At 37.4% G+C, this 16,020-nt stretch overlaps 1 protein-coding gene across 1 annotated transcript; it reads left to right on the forward strand.

Annotated features, from left to right (window-relative positions):
• Positions 1–3,200: 3,200 nt before the first annotated feature.
• On the forward strand, positions 3,201–14,994 carry ptgs1 (prostaglandin-endoperoxide synthase 1). Its single transcript, XM_004566751.4, has 11 exons — positions 3,201–3,322; positions 3,403–3,489; positions 5,926–6,042; positions 6,641–6,781; positions 7,051–7,194; positions 7,266–7,447; positions 7,551–7,634; positions 9,437–9,683; positions 10,742–11,028; positions 11,465–11,612; positions 14,203–14,994. Exons 1-11 carry the CDS (start codon positions 3,316–3,318, stop codon positions 14,550–14,552), a joined length of 1,794 nt encoding a protein of 597 aa, XP_004566808.3. The 5' UTR covers positions 3,201–3,315; the 3' UTR covers positions 14,553–14,994.
• The last annotated feature ends 1,026 nt before the right edge of the window (positions 14,995–16,020 follow it).

Raw genomic sequence — 16,020 nt, forward strand, 5'->3', positions numbered from 1 at the left:
TCTTCTCCATAAAATAAATGCTTCCAGGTTACTCCCAGTCCAGGTTCCACTGAGAGGAGCATCTGATCTCAATTACCAGGAATGCTGTAGGAAGCAGCGAGCCTCGGTTGCAGCCTGCGCCAACATCTCCATGGCAACCTGCGCAGATAGGTCCTTTTTAGGCACTTGTAAGGCGGGAAAAGATGATTTGATAATTAGTTCCTGATGCGTCTCATTCTTCTTCATATCGATCATGTCTAGGAAACAGAATGGAACCCAAATACAGTTTGAAGCCTCGGACGTTGGTTGGTTGGTTTGTACGCTTAATGCTGGCTGAAGAGTGATCCTCAGTTTTCACTTACAAAGCATCAAGATGCTAAACTCTGAAAAACTGTGAAAAACCCTGCTCAGACAACTGTAAACAATAGGTGCGCTGATTTCCTCTAAACAATAAGTTGTTTTAAATTGTGCATTTTTTTCAGAAAGCACCACATATAGGCAGCAGAATGAGCTGGATTAAATTATTTCATATAAAATTAGTGTTTTCATTTTGGTTACAGAACAGTGCTGTTTTTGATGAACTCGGGAAGAATATAAAGCAACCGAATGCAGAGAAGACAACAAACTATATATGGAAATCTAGCATGTGTGCCATTTTTGAGGTAATCAAAACAACAGTGGAAAATAGATTCTACATGAAGTGGACTTTTTACAGCACTCATAACATTTTAAATTGAAATGGGAGATTTTAGCTAGAGCAAAGAAGGCAGAAGTTTAAATTCCTGGGGAATAATAGTTTAAACACCTTATTTTGGGCATAGTCAGCAAAAGTTTCGATTTGTGACTCTATACATTTTTATTCTCCAGTGCCCATTAATTAATTTAATAATAATAATATAATAACTGTCCAAATTGGCATACAGTCGCTACAAGTAACTAAGTTCGTGAAGGAAAACCAGCTTTGAAGACTTTAAAATGTCATCTTTTGTTGTTGTTTTGAATTATTTTGTTGCAACTTTTAGAAGTCTGATTCTCTGGTCATTTTAAAGTAGACCTTCAGGAATCTTTTTGGAAACACAAATATATCACTAGAAAACAGTAATATTCTTCTAACTTAACAAGTTAAATCAATAAGTTAGATTAATGCAATCACAATATAACAAATTAAAAAGCGACATTAATTTCACTGAGGATTTTGGAGAAAATGGATAAAGTATCTGTATGATTTTAGCAGGCATTTACAGCTACAGAGCACATGTTAGATATAAGGCTAACAAATAGCTTATATCGTTATCATTTTACAACAGATTTGATTAACTTCCTTCCGAGACACCACAATTAGAGAAGTATGCAAAGTGTAAAAGACTTAGCTGAATTCTTCAGTCTAGATCAAACTTATCTGAATAAGGACACTACAAACAGGTTAGCTCTAAAATTGCTACAGTATGCAGGGAATTATACAAAAGTGCTTTCAAAAGGCTAAAATCTCACAAAGGTTTGGCTCAAATGGCATCTCAACTGGAAGGTATCAGAGATCGGAAAATGGAAACTCAGCTGCATTTGTTTCTTTCCTTCCTTTTCCCCAGTGATTCAAACCTGGCTACACCAGTGACAGTGTTCCTATCTTTATGGTAAGACTGGTGACCTCAGCCTTACAAAAAATAAACACAGCTCTTACTTTCTAAGGTCGCAGCCTTTTGTTTCATGCACATGAAAAAATTTGGCAGAACCCAAAAGGTTTTGACCTTCATCCAAATAAAAATTACCAGGACTGTGATTTTTGACACATTTGTTTTATAAGTGTGATTTAATTTACTCTGACTTTAAAAATAAGTTTTTGATTAGAAAATGACAAAAAATGTAATATTAACGTTTATGGAATTCAATAAAGTCAGTGAAGTCTTTCCTTTAATTATATGCAGACTACTTGTACTTATGGCAGTTATATTTTGTATTGTCAATACATATGTTTATCCAATAGTAGATCCTTATAATCATTTCTTACTTCTCGGACAACTAAAGTATTCACAATAATTAAAAAGAAACACAAACTTTATCTAAACACAAGGGCCAATAATAAGTTTAGGAGAAGCCCATATTCTGGTATTTTATTTTTATGTATGATGATTAGGCAGTCTTAAAGTCTTTACTGGTAATACAAGTGAAAACAACTGAAGAATCAACTTTTTACCTGAGTAAACTACTTTATTTATGTTTGGGGCTGTACTGTACGTATGTATTAATGTATTTGGTTTTTGGTTAAAAACCTGCCTGAATGGATGTTGATGTTTACCATAATATATATAAAATAAAATAAATACAGTGTGTCATTGCCTTTAAGCTCCTTAAGAGCAAACAATACCAAATTATGCACCAAATAAACCAAATAATACAAATTTATCCAGCAAAGATATGGTTCTAACTTTGTTATGAAAATGTTTGTCTTATCTTTCTAAAAGATTGTTGTGTGGGTGCAGTTTCAGAAGACGTGTACCACTGTTTCATTATGAGTTTTATGAAGCACACGAACCACTCCACAAACTACACCCCTGTGACTCCACTGTTTCCTAGTCATACTTCAGTGAGTGAAACATCCTGGGTTAGGTTTAGGGTTGCTTAAGCTAACAAAGTAACTATGCACCCAAATTCAAGTTTTTAGAAAAAACAAAACAAAACAAACTATTTTGCTGTCAAATTCTAGCAGGGTATTTATCTTTTGATAGGTGCAATTAGACTACAGAACATACAACAGGAAGTGCAAATAATTGTGTATGCTAATTAAAAAAAACAATGGTGGCTTGACTACAGTTTTGCATCATAATTGTCACTGAAATGAAACGTAATGGGGTGTTAAGGTTGTATACACAGTATGCGTTGATTTTACAGAGCTAATGTCCCCTGTTAGTTCACACAATGCGGTGCTAAATAAAATTTACCAGCAGGTGGGGATATAACACCTTGAAACTTTCTCAAAGCGGTTTGGTTTCACGGCATTGATCTGAACGGTGTATATATACACACACATATGTATATATATAAAGGGTCTATTTCAGTTTTTGAAGTTAGAATTTCTGCCAGTCTGTGTAAGACTGTCCAATCAGAAAGCTTTGAAGCCAGTGGTACACTGTGGGTTTTCTATGAAATTCTAAATAGAGGAAGTGGAGGATGCTTTGTTACCGCCCATTTCCCGATAGTTAATTATAAAGCCAGTGAAGCTGCATCAGCATGGTCTCAATGGCACGTTATGAAGACAGCAGCCTATCTCTGTTTCTCAAACATATTAGAAAGAGCAGAATAACACTGTAATAGAACATTTAGACTCTTATTTAGCTCAGCATGAAAGGTAAGTTCTAAAATTATCTAAACTTAATGCTCGTTTTTAAAACATCAACTCAGTGTCATTATTATTATTATCTTCTGTAGCATTTAGCATCTTCATCTGGGTGTTCATCACCCTGCTGCTGTTGCTGCTGCTGGAGAGTTCATCATGTGCTGGTGACTCAAGTGTTGGTAAGCAGTTTCTTTAATTACAACATGGGACATGATGATTGATTATCCTGATGACCTTTTGATTTTCAGTAAACAATCATTTCTCCCATATCGTTTCTTGTTGTGTTAGTCTGTTCATTTTCTACATGAAGGTTAATCAAGCATATTAGCAACCACCAAACCAACTCTAATATTTGCTGATTAAACATTTAGCACATAAAGAGTCAAAGCTGGGGCCTGAGGGACCCAAAATTAGCTTTTCCATTCATTCCTCTGCAGGGCTCTGGAAAGTTCACATTGGAAAGTGCACTGATACTCCTGGTATTCCTGCCAGAAAGTAACACCTCACAAAACTTCAGCTGTTCACAAACATCTCAAGCTGCCCGTATTGTGTTCTCTCTGCCAGTGGTTTGCTTATTAAACAATATTTATGAAAGTATCTCAGCATTTCTGAGTAACATCCATTCTTCTATCATGACTTTTAATTGATGTGCTGCAGAGCACAGTTGCATGGTAACAGTCATTACCCACACATGATGGTTAGCAAATTATCTGTTTCCTTTTTCATTCATCATTCATTCAACAGCAGAAGACGATGGGTGCAGAGAGAGCTTCAGATCAGGAGGAACTATTGAGAGCTTGACAATGCTTTAAGTTCCACTGTTTAGTATGTTTCATATATGGTTGAGAAGGGTTTTGTATGCACATGTGAAATTTGGCAGGGTACTCTGCACAAAGAAAGAAAGAAAAAATGGTTTAGAAAGCCAAGATAAGGGAAGGTATTTGGGAAGGAAGTCAACAAAGGCATACAGATTTAAACTTCTTGCAACATAGTTACTATAGTCAGCAACAGTAAACAGGGAATCTCCAAATGTTCTTATCTTGAATGTGCTTCCATGCATAAGAAAAAACGAATTATTTAATAACCCATCATGAATTAGGTCAACTTTGGATCAGAGGGATGAAAAGAAGGCTTTTTCCTAAACTCACAAATGTTGACCCCTGTTGGTTTCAGACAAGGGCATTTTCTTTACAGACGTACACAGGGCAAATTACTGACTATTCGGACATGAATTTATTGATCGTGGGGAGACCTTGCTTTTTTCCTCCAGTACACTGGGGAAAAGGGTGACATTTAGAGCGATGGCACTAACAAAACGCATTTCGCTATCATTGTGTGCACATTTAATGTTGTTGCCACTGTGTAGATTTTTACAACTCATAGCATTAGAATTTACATGGTACAACCTCCTTGTGACCTAAGGGGAAGTTCTTTGTGCTGCCAAACTCATGCGGGAGTAATGCGTTATACTTCCTGTGCAGTATTTTTGTAAATTGTTAAAGTATTTTAATAACTTTATTGTTAAAAATAGTGTAGAGCCACCTCACACTTTTTTGACAAAGTCACACTGATACGCCTAAGTCTATCTGTTGTTCATTCAAGGGTAGACATGCTTAACTATCCACTCATTTCCAACTAATGAGGAAAAAATGCTTCAGTGTCACATTATCTCATTGAACTTCTGCAAGCAGGAAGGGGGGGGAGGAAGCGATATTACAGCAAGCGTTAAAGTCACAGTGAGGTTGCTGGGTTTATTCGTAGACATTATATGCTTAGAAACCATTAAGTCAAACTTTAGTTTCACAGTTCATACATGGGATGTTTTCTATGTTAAAAGCTAAATGCAAACTCTGTCCTTTATTAATTGTCCTAGGACACCCCAATTCACTGATGTTTTGTTTTTGGTTCTTTTGCTGTATGCCTCTGGTTACATTTTTGGGGAAGTGAGTTTAGCAAATGTTTAGCTTAAGGACTGTGAAAAGCTTAGTGAGACATGCATACATTAACAAGCACAAATGCAGCTGTATTTGAATTCATCCTGCACTTTCACACTGTCTGTGCCTAATTAAAATGGGCTTTTAAAATCATATTCAGTGGGTTTTCTGAAGCTATTTGAATGTAGGTGCAGATAAAGCTCAAGTCTAGTTCCGTTTCTCAGAATTAATTAACCGTAATTTAAAGACTTTTGTTTAGTGTAATAAAAAAACATCCAAATATTGTAACTCCATGTCTTCTACAGACATACCTACAGTACATGTACAAAACTGCTCACTACTAAGATCTGAGACGCACCAACCCTGATATTAATTGCTGGTTTATTTGTAAGTTTCAGTGGTATTTTTACTCTACAGTGAAGTAATTACAGTAATTAGTAGCATCTTACTGTTACCTCTTAATGCACTTAATTTTCCCCATCTGTATAGAGTCATGCAAAAACTTTATCTTTCACAACACTGTATATGCATTTAATTGTTTGAATGTCAACCGTTGCTTCATATAGATATCCTCATGTTAATAAGCCAAGTATCCCTCACACTCTCACCCCACGAATCATTTAGCTTAGCTTTTTTTTTTTTTATTTCAAGTTATTCATTGATTTTTTTTCTTGTTTGCAGTGAATCCCTGTTGCTACTACCCTTGTCAACATGCAGGAGTGTGTGTGCGATTTGGTACAGACAGTTTCAAATGTGACTGCACTCGCACTGGCTTTTATGGAGACAACTGCACTATTCGTGAGTACAACATTTTTTTTACAAACTGAGCAAGTTGATCTGGAGTACACAGCTAACCCTTTATCTTAGTTTTGTTTAGATAATCCTATCTGTGCACAGCTATGATAGATAAGTCAAAAGGAAACACTCATGAGTAACTAGATAAAAGAGCTGATGTTTTGCATTTAGAAACCATCTTCTCAATATTTGTTTTTGGTTGAGATGAGTAGGTTTAGGTTTTGTGTGAAGGGAGGAAGTCAGAGTCACTGAAAGAAACAAAATGCAAAACCTGTTTGTTAAGCGATTCTTACTGATATTTATCAACGTTTTTAGTTGGCATGCATGTGTCACATTCGGAAACATCAATTTTCAAAATGTCAACCCCATTGCTTAGATTTTATGAAAGTTGTTTTAGAGATAGATTTTTGGCTAAACCTGCTACATGTGATGAATAAAGAAAACGAATGTTACAAAAGTTATACATATACATTTATTTGTTTCCCATTAATACAGGCATTAGTGATATATTTATAAATGGCTTACAATTGGCATTTAAAGGATGAAAAACAGTTTTGTTTTTGTTTTTTTTTATTTTTACTTTTATTTTTTTTATGCGTAGCGGAGTTTTGGACCAGAATTCGACTCATGCTGAAACCCAGTCCTTCCGTGACTCACTTCATCCTTACTCACTTCCCGTGGTTTTGGAGCCTGATAAACAACTCTTTCCTACGAGACACCTTCATGAGATTAGTGTTGACAGGTAGGTGAAATAAACGTTCTTAAATGAGTTACTCAGTCAGCAGACTATAAAATGTTTAGATAATTCCTTTACCAATGAGAAGGTCCCAGAAAATCTCATGACACATAAAACTCATTCAAAATTCACGTTATAGGGATTTGACAATTTCCTATTTCCAGATAAACAGCTGCAAATAACAAAGCCTGCAAGATATAAGAAGAGTTCATAAAGCTAAATTTATGTATCTAATAAAGACATTTTACCTATGACTTTGACATTTATTCCTAAAGTCAGGAGTGACCTTATTCCAAGCCCTCCCACCTACAATACCAAATATGGATACATTAACTGGGAGTCCTACTCTAATATCTCCTACTACACTCGGATCCTTCCTCCTATACCTGAAGACTGCCCTTTGCCTATGGGTGCTAAAGGTGAGACCTACACAGCTAAAGAGACATAACTGTGTTTCTGTGGAAAGCTTCAAGAGTTTCTTTCTCTGCAGGTAAACCTGTTCTTCCTGATGCCAAAGTCTTAGTTGAGAGGTTTTTCAAGAGACAGAAGTTTAGGCCAAATCCTCAGGGAACCAATTTGATGTTTGCTTTTATGGCTCAACACTTCACGCACCAGTTCTTCAAGACAGACCATAAAGTTCAGGGGGGCTTCACCAAGGGTTTGGGGCATGGTGTGAGTTTCTGACATTCTACATAACAAAGATGTGTGTTGTACATCATTTCATTACACCAAATGTAAGCCTTTTTTCCTCTTTCTTTTTCTTTTACCCACACAGGTAGACGCAAGCAACATCTATGGAGAAGATCTTGTGAGACAACATCAACTTCGGCTTCATAAAGATGGAAAGCTGAAGTATCAGGTGTGTCTGACATAGCTGCATATAAACACTAAAGGGAGAACCTTATAAAAAGTTAGAGAGAAAAAAGAAAGTGCTTGAGCTTTCTTGCATACATAATTAGTATGACTAGCTAAACGCATACACCTATCTACAAACCTGTAAACACTGTCATATACATTCATAGTTATATACTCACAGTTAAATACTTAATTTCATTTAGAAAAAAGATTTTTTTAAAAACTTGAATGAAAACAAAAACCTATTTAGCTTAGTTTTTTAATTAACTTCCAATAATACTTGAACAGGAATACCATTGTTTCCATATTGTGGAACATCTCTGTGTTCATAGTTTCATCAATTTTCATGAAATCTCCAAAACCACTGGTTGAGCCCCAGACCATGAAAGAGCATCCACCATGCTTTACAGAGGGGTGTAGATACTTGTTGTATCTCTCATCTGACCTCCTCCATACATATTGGCGAAGGTTTGAACCAAAAACTTCTAATTAGCAGTAACTGCTCCATACGACCTGTTGCCACAGATATTCCGTCCAGTTCTTTGGCAGTTTGGCATAGATCAGCCTTTCCTCCCTTTAAGAATGGCTTCTTGACAGCCACACACTGAGACTAGTTCTGATGAGGCTTCAGCAAACAGTGGATAGTCCTGTATTAGATCTTTGTTGGATTTTTTTTCCTTTCTTTTCCCCCCTAGTTTTTAAAGGACATGACTTTTGTTTTTTGAGCCTGACACTTCTTCTGTTTTCCACTTGCCCAGTTTCCTCAGATTTTTAAGGATAATGACCTTCAGAAAGCATGAGGAATATAATGCTCACTTGGTGTTCTCACCAGAAAATGAAGCTTTGTCCACACATACACGTGTATTTCTTTTAAAGAAAATTTCTTCACCCACATGAAAAAGCAGAAAAATTATAAGTGCTATCAAGACCATGCCACAGCAACAAGATGGCAATATAACCGAAATGTTGGCCTAACCTAAATTAGCTGAGCTGTCTAACATGTCAAGCTTTATCTTTTTATGTCTTTAGGTCTTTCAGACATTTTTTAGATTTCTGAGTCTCGTCCTTTTTAAGGTGAAAATCTGTCAGCCTTATATGTTAGAAAATTAGACATTGGGTTTTGAGTCTTACACTTTTGAATTTAGGTGGTTAGAGTGAGCATAACATCACAGATGAGATTTACACTGTCACCGTGAGAACCATGACCACCGACAGTCTTGGAAGTTAATCTGATCTAATGTACCAGACAAGCAAAAAATTTCTTCCAAATGCTGAACTTATTAACTCCAGTCAGTCATATTTATTTTTCAAGTAAAATGTTTAAAAAAGTAATACCTGTAAGTTTCAGCAATATCTTGTAAGGGTTGGTACCTAATACGGGTAACATACTACATTCAAATTTACCTCCTCATCTTTAAGAAAACTCTCCAGAGCTCTGTGTTGTATATGTTCACTGAGTCAGATATAGATTGCTTGCACTTCCTTTAGCATGTTAACTTGTGAGAACATCGTGTTGGATTTTCTAGATGCCTGTGGTAAGTGGTTAAAACAAAATTTCAATCGGTGACCATTTTTTCACTGCCACCTTATCAGCATGTCTTCAGAACAGTTTAAGAAGCCTCTTTATTTTACCCATCTTCATCTAACAGCTTGATGTTGTTGCTTTACAAATATAGTCCATCAGATTTTTGTTTTTGTTTTTTAATTTTATTTTACATGAATTCCACTAGTATATGTTAATTTCTATAATATAGTCGGTAAACATAGTAAAGAAATCACTGGAATTAACTCTTCTTCCACCCACAGCTGGTAAATGGTGAGGTGTACCCTCCTACAGTGTCTGAGGTCCCAGTGCACATGGTGTATCCTGAAAACATCCCAGCAGACAAGCGTCTGGCCATCGGTCAGGAGGTATTTGGCATCCTGCCGGGTCTAACCATGTATGCCACCATATGGCTGCGGGAACATAACAGAGTCTGTGACATCCTAAAGGCAGAACATCCCACCTGGGATGATGAGCAGCTTTTCCAGACAGCCAGACTCATCATTATTGGTGAGTAAAAGTAAATATTTAATCAGAGAATGACTGAAACACACAAAGTAAGTGAAACACAGTAAATTCAAAACACTAGTCTTTTCACTTTTTGTACATCTTTATCAGCTACTTGTCTGTGAGTTGATATCTTTTGTTTTTTTGTTTCCTTTTTGGCTACAGCGGTAATTGGCTACAGTTTGTGACTATTGTTGAACCGCTGCTGGTAAAACAGACTGATATGAAGTTTTCTGCAGACATTCATAGCTAAATGTCCTAAATGGCTCTGCTTGAATATGATTGAATCAGTTGAATAGTATGCAATTCTGTACAGCCTGGATGAAGCACTTGAATGAAAGGTTATATTTTAGCTTGTCATTTTAGGGACTATGCAAAGTAATTATCACTTGTCTACATTAAGTCAAAATGTTAAGTCAAACCTAATTTATACCTTAAATTATGTATATAAATATTATTGTGTCATCAATTTTATCACCTGAGCAGGATTATGATTTTACTTGAGTGAAAGGGCCACACACCAAAACAGTTACTCAGCACAAAACATATTTCAGGCTCTTGGCCAGTACATTTTTCATATGATACACATATATTAAGATAAAAGGCCACATATGAGCTTGGGTGTTTTCTGATTCAATTCTGAGGCATAAATCAGAAAAATGTCCATATACTCTCAGTATACAACAAAAGGCAGGTCTAAGAGTTATTTTAATGTTTATTAAAGTCATTTGCTGTGTCCTGTTTATGGCAGTGCTTCAGCCTTAGAGCTGTGAGATTTGAAGTTTGAGGTTGTAAATTTAAAGGTTTGTGCTCTGCTTTGAGAAGGTGATGCCACGATCACTACATGTGCACGGTTGCTGTTCTTTTTCTGGCTTTGTTTGATGTGTCTGCCGATCACTGTTTTGTTGTTCAAACCACAAGAAGACGCCATTTATTCACCAACAAACCACTTATGAATTTGACACTGTTCACTGTTTCAGTGTTTCGTTAATTACTAAACATGAAGATAAATAATATTATTTTTCCACAAATCTAAGCTAATTTTTGTATTTCTCCCTCAGGTGAGATCATCAACATTATAATAGAAGAGTATGTGCAGCACCTGAGTGGCTACATGCTGGACTTGAAGTTTGACCCAGAGCTGCTCTTCAATACACGTTTCCAGTACAGCAATCGAATCGCCCTGGAGTTCTGCCACCTGTACCACTGGCACCCTCTGATGCCCGACAGCATTGTCATAGAGGGAGAAGAAATACCATACTCTCAGTTTTTATTCAACACTTCCCTCCTGATGCATTACGGGGTGGAAAGGCTGGTGGATGCATTCTCTCGACAGATTGCAGGACAGGTAACAGAATTATAGAAGTCAGAAAACGGGAAACGGGTCATGTATATTTTTATCATTGCTGCTGTCAATCAGTTAACAGAAAGCAGCACCATCAGCCTCATACACTTTATCGTTTTATAAATAAAGATAAATCACAATAATCATCGGTTCTCACTGTGTAATGAAACTGCAGCTACTTATGACAGATGATGCAGTGCAATACATTTTCACAAACACTGAACGTCTACATTTCATAACTCTCAATTACTTCCTAAATTGAGATTAGTGATAATGCTATCAAGTTATGTCTTTTAGCAGCATTAGATTAATGCAAAGTGGTATAGTACTTCTGTGTGTTGCAAGGCTGAGAATGTGTTGCAAGCTGTCATGGAACAGCAGAGTTTGTCACTCACTGCTCATGAAAAAACATTTTTGTGGCTTATATTCACACTTTTAGATAGGAGGAGGTCACAACTCTCATCAAGTGGTGCTTAAAGTTGCAGAAATGGTCATCAGAGAATCCAGAGCTACACGTGTGCAGCCTTTCAATGAATATAGGAAGAGGTTTAACCTGAAGCCTTACACGTCCTTTGGTGAATTAACTGGTAAGTTAAAGAAATATGAACACATGCATGCCCCCTTTGTTACTCATTACACATATGTGACACAAAATGCAATATACAGTGGGGCAAAAAAGTATTTAGTCAGCCACCGATTGTGCAAGTTCCCCCACTTAAAATGATGACAGAGGTCAGTAATTTGCACCAGAGGTAGACTTCAACTGTGAGAGACAGAATGTGAAAAAAAAATCCATGAATCCACATGGTAGGATTTGTAAAGAATTTATTCGTAAATCAGGGTGGAAAATAAGTATTTGGTCACCTCAAACATGGAAAATCTCTGGCTCTCACAGACCTGTAACGTCTTCTGTAAGAAGCTTTTCTGTCCCCCACTCGTTACCTGTATGAATGGCACCTGTTTGAACTCATCATCTGTATAAAAGACACCTGTCCACAGCCTCAAACAGTCAGACTCCAAACTCCGCCATGGCCAAGACCAAAGAGCTTTCGAAGGACACCAGGAAAAGTATTGTAGACCTGCACCAGACTGGGAAGAGTGAATCTACAATAGGCAAGCAGCTTGGTGTGAAAAAATCAACTGTGGGAGCAATCATCAGAAAATGGAAGACATACAAGACCACTGATAATCTCCCTCGATCTGGGGCTCCACGCAAGATCTCATCCCGTGGGGTCAAAATGATCATGAGAACGGTGAGCAAAGATCCCAGAACCACACGGGGGGACCTGGTGAATGACCTGCAGAGAGCTGGGACCAAAGTAACAAAGGTCACCATCAGTAACACACTACAACGGCAGGGAATCAAATCCCGCAGTGCCAGACGTGTTCCGCTGCTGAAGCCAGTGCATGTCCAGGCCCGTCTGAAGTTTGCCAGAGAGCACATGGATGATACAGCAGAGGATTGGGAGAATGTCATGTGGTCAGATGAAACCAAAGTAAAACTTTTTGGTATAAACTCAACTTGTCGTGTTTGGAGGAAGAAGAATACTGAGTTGCATCCCAAGAACACCATACCTACTGTGAAGCATGGGGGTGGAAACATCATGCTATGGGGCTGTTTTTCTGCCAAGGGGACAGGACGACTGATCCGTGTTAAGGACAGAATGAATGGGGCCATGTATCATGAGATTTTGAGCCAAAACCTCCTTCCATCAGTGAGAACTTTGAAGATGAAATGAGGCTGGGTCTTCCAACATGACAATGATCCAAAACACACCGCCCGGGCAACAAAGGAGTGGCTCCGTAAGAAGCATTTGAAAGTCCTGGAGTGGCCTAGCCAGTCTCCAGACCTCAACCCCATAGAAAATCTGTGGCGGGAGTTGAAAGTCCGTGTTGCTCGGTGACAGCCCCAAAACATCACTGCTCTCGAGAAGATCTGCATGGAGGAATGGGCCAAAATACCAGCTACTGTGTGTGCAAACCTGGTAAAGACCTATAGTAAACGTTTGACCTCTGTTATTGCCAACAAAGGTTATGTTACAAAGTACTGAGTTGTATTTTTCTTATTGACCAAATACTTATTTTCCACCCTGATTTACGAATAAATGCTTTACAAATCCTACCATGTGGATTCATGGATTTTTTTTTCACATTCTGTCTCTCACAGTTGAAGTGTACCTCTGGTGCAAATTACTGACCTCTGTCATCATTTTAAGTGGGGGAACTTGCACAATCGGTGGCTGACTAAATACTTTTTTGCCCCACTGTATGCATGCATTTTTGTCAACCACACAGCAGCATAGCACATATGTGTAAACAGCACTGGACTGTGCTTTTCAAGGCACTGTCTGCATTTTCACACAGCATTACTAGATATATTTATTTTTCCTGTGTTGAACATATGATCAGTAAATTCACACATCCCATATAGAATGATAATTTGATTCTATTGTGATACTTAGTAGTTGGGGTGGCTGTACTTCAGGAGGTAGAGCAGCTCATCTAATAATTAGAAGGTTGGTTGTTTGATCCCTGGCTGCTCCACTCTCCAGTTTGCATGCCAAAGTGTCCTTGGGAAAGAAACCTGCATTCACTGAAGTGTAAATGTGGGTGTTAGATAAAAAACACTTTAGAAGAAAGTGCTTATAAAAGGATATAGTGCTCAACTAGAGTAGAAAAGTGTTATATAAGCAAATACTCACTTTTGAAACTTCTTTAATAAAACCTTTTGCAGTAGTCCCAGCTGAGTGAGAGGCAGGATACACTTTTTGACAAGAAAAATATAAATTATAAACCAAAGCAGCAGAAATATTCAGCTGATAGTGCTGGATGAAAAAATTATTTAAACTAACTTAAATGTGTGCCTGAAATTTTACAGTACAACCATTTAGTGTATGTTGAGTAATTTGAGTTGCCTCATGTAGATTGCTGGAGAATCAGTGGATTTTGAGGGTTTCGTGCTTGTATGAATGTTTATATACAATTAAATGAACGCACCAGTAGCTAATGAAATCAGTGTTTGACTAGTTTCGAACTGTTGGCATTAAGACTATGGTAAGTGTACATAAAATTGGTTCAGCAACAGAAAATCACTCTTTTTATTTTACATTTATAGCAACACAAGAATTAAATGAAACCACTGCAGTAATTTCCTGCCATTTTTCTGTTTCCAAACAGACAATACTGAAATAGCCCGAGGTTTAGAAGAGCTCTATGGTGACATAGACGCCCTGGAGTTTTACCCAGGCATAATGCTAGAGAAAATCCGTCCTAATGCCATTTTTGGAGAGAGCATGGTGGAGATGGGTGCTCCCTTTTCACTGAAAGGCCTGCTTGGAAACCCAATCTGCTCGCCTGAATACTGGAAGCCCAGCACCTTTGGAGGAGAAACCGGCTTTAATATCGTCAAGACGGCCACTCTGAAAAAACTGGTGTGTCTCAACAGCAAATGGTGTCCATATGTGGACTTCCATGTGCCGCGCAATGAGGACGAGGCAAAACCGAGGAAACCGTCCACTGAACTTTGAATTCCGACCTGAATTATTATCCTACTCAGGCAGAGTTTTTTGGCTTTTACTGAGAAAGGATGATTTTAATACTCAGTAGGTGTAACCCTGCCAGCAGTGAATGATGTGCCAAAAATTTAGGGAGGTCTACCTCATAGAAATAAAGATGACAAACCATCGAATCGGATCTGGTGACCCATATATGACTTGATACTCAGCACCACAGTTCCTCTAAACCTTGATTTCTTTTTTTTTTTACATGCTTTAATTTGCAGGCTTTTGAATAAGATTATATTTTTTACATTTTAAAAAGAAGGAAAACTTGTGTATTTTTAAAGTGCAAAAAATAAATGTGAGAGACACCAAAGATTGATGTGTTATTTTTGATCAAAATGAGCTTTTAATCTCTGAGAAACACTGTCATTCAATAATAACAGGAGATTTTACGAATAAATCAAAGTGTTTTGGCAAACTATGTGTGTTTCTTTCTTGAGTAGATTAAAAATCACAGGCTGCGTGTTGGTGGAGTGGTGAGTGAAGGAAGCTTTTGGATAAAATCGCAATGTGGACGTTCTGTGGGGAGTTTGCATGTTCCTGTTTGCCTGCTTTCTTCGGGTACTTTATCCTCTTTGCAGAGTCCAAAGTCATGGATGTTAGGTTAACCATTGAGTCTAAATTAGCTATGGATAGTTTATGAAGTGCTGTATGAAGATACGGTTAGAATGTGATTTATAGTCAAAATTTCTTTGAGTGGTCAGTATGACAAGAAAAAAGTCACAGCAAGCAAAATTTAAACTCCTATTAAAACGAGCCAAGATCACCCAGCCTCTGGTTTTCAGGAAGTGTGTGCCACAGGTGGAGGGTTGCTTTCTTTTTAATCCTGGCAACACTGACTAACACTGACCTGTCTGTCATTACCTACGGGGTCTGGTGCTACTATACCTATTGTAGGATTCACCTCTATGAAGTAAGAAAGCTTGACTTAATTAAACCCTGAGTAAAAGTTGATTTAAATCTTTTCAAAGGCCAAGATTAATGGGTTACATTTTATAAATGTATTTCCTGATAATGCAAAGTAATTTCTATTACTTCTGTTTTCGATTCTCTGTGGCAATAAATAGTATAGACTGACAGACAGCATCAACCATAATATAAGTTTTATCACCATTCCTCTTTCTCAAGATTTAAAGACATCCTCAGTACATTTAGGCACATAAAATCTGCTCTGAAGCAGTTTGTGCATATTGATACTTGGGGTGTAACTTCATTCTGTGGTTCTCTGTGCAAGTCCTTAGATGTTTTTTTTTTTTAAATGAACACATAGATTGTTTCAAGTTCCAGTTTGTTCAGATAAACACGTGATTTTGCAGGCGCTCACAAACAAAAGTAGTTTTACCGAATCAAACTGCATTTCTGGCAGTAAAAATGAAAGCCTGTAAATGAATCATACAGTACTGTGCAAAGGTCACAGGCCACCTCTCAGTTGTTT

The sequence above is a fragment of the Maylandia zebra genome, linkage group LG12 (genome assembly GCF_041146795.1).
Source record: "Maylandia zebra isolate NMK-2024a linkage group LG12, Mzebra_GT3a, whole genome shotgun sequence".
Classification (NCBI taxonomy): domain Eukaryota; kingdom Metazoa; phylum Chordata; class Actinopteri; order Cichliformes; family Cichlidae; genus Maylandia; species Maylandia zebra.

What these genes read in the sequence shown, in the direction of transcription:
- ptgs1 (XM_004566751.4), top strand. An exon ending in TGGAGACAACTGCACTATTC is followed by an intron (nt 6,043 to 6,640) that starts GTGAGTACAACA and finishes TTTTATGCGTAG; the next exon opens with CGGAGTTTTGGACCAGAATT. An exon ending in CATGAGATTAGTGTTGACAG is followed by an intron (nt 6,782 to 7,050) that starts GTAGGTGAAATA and finishes TTATTCCTAAAG; the next exon opens with TCAGGAGTGACCTTATTCCA.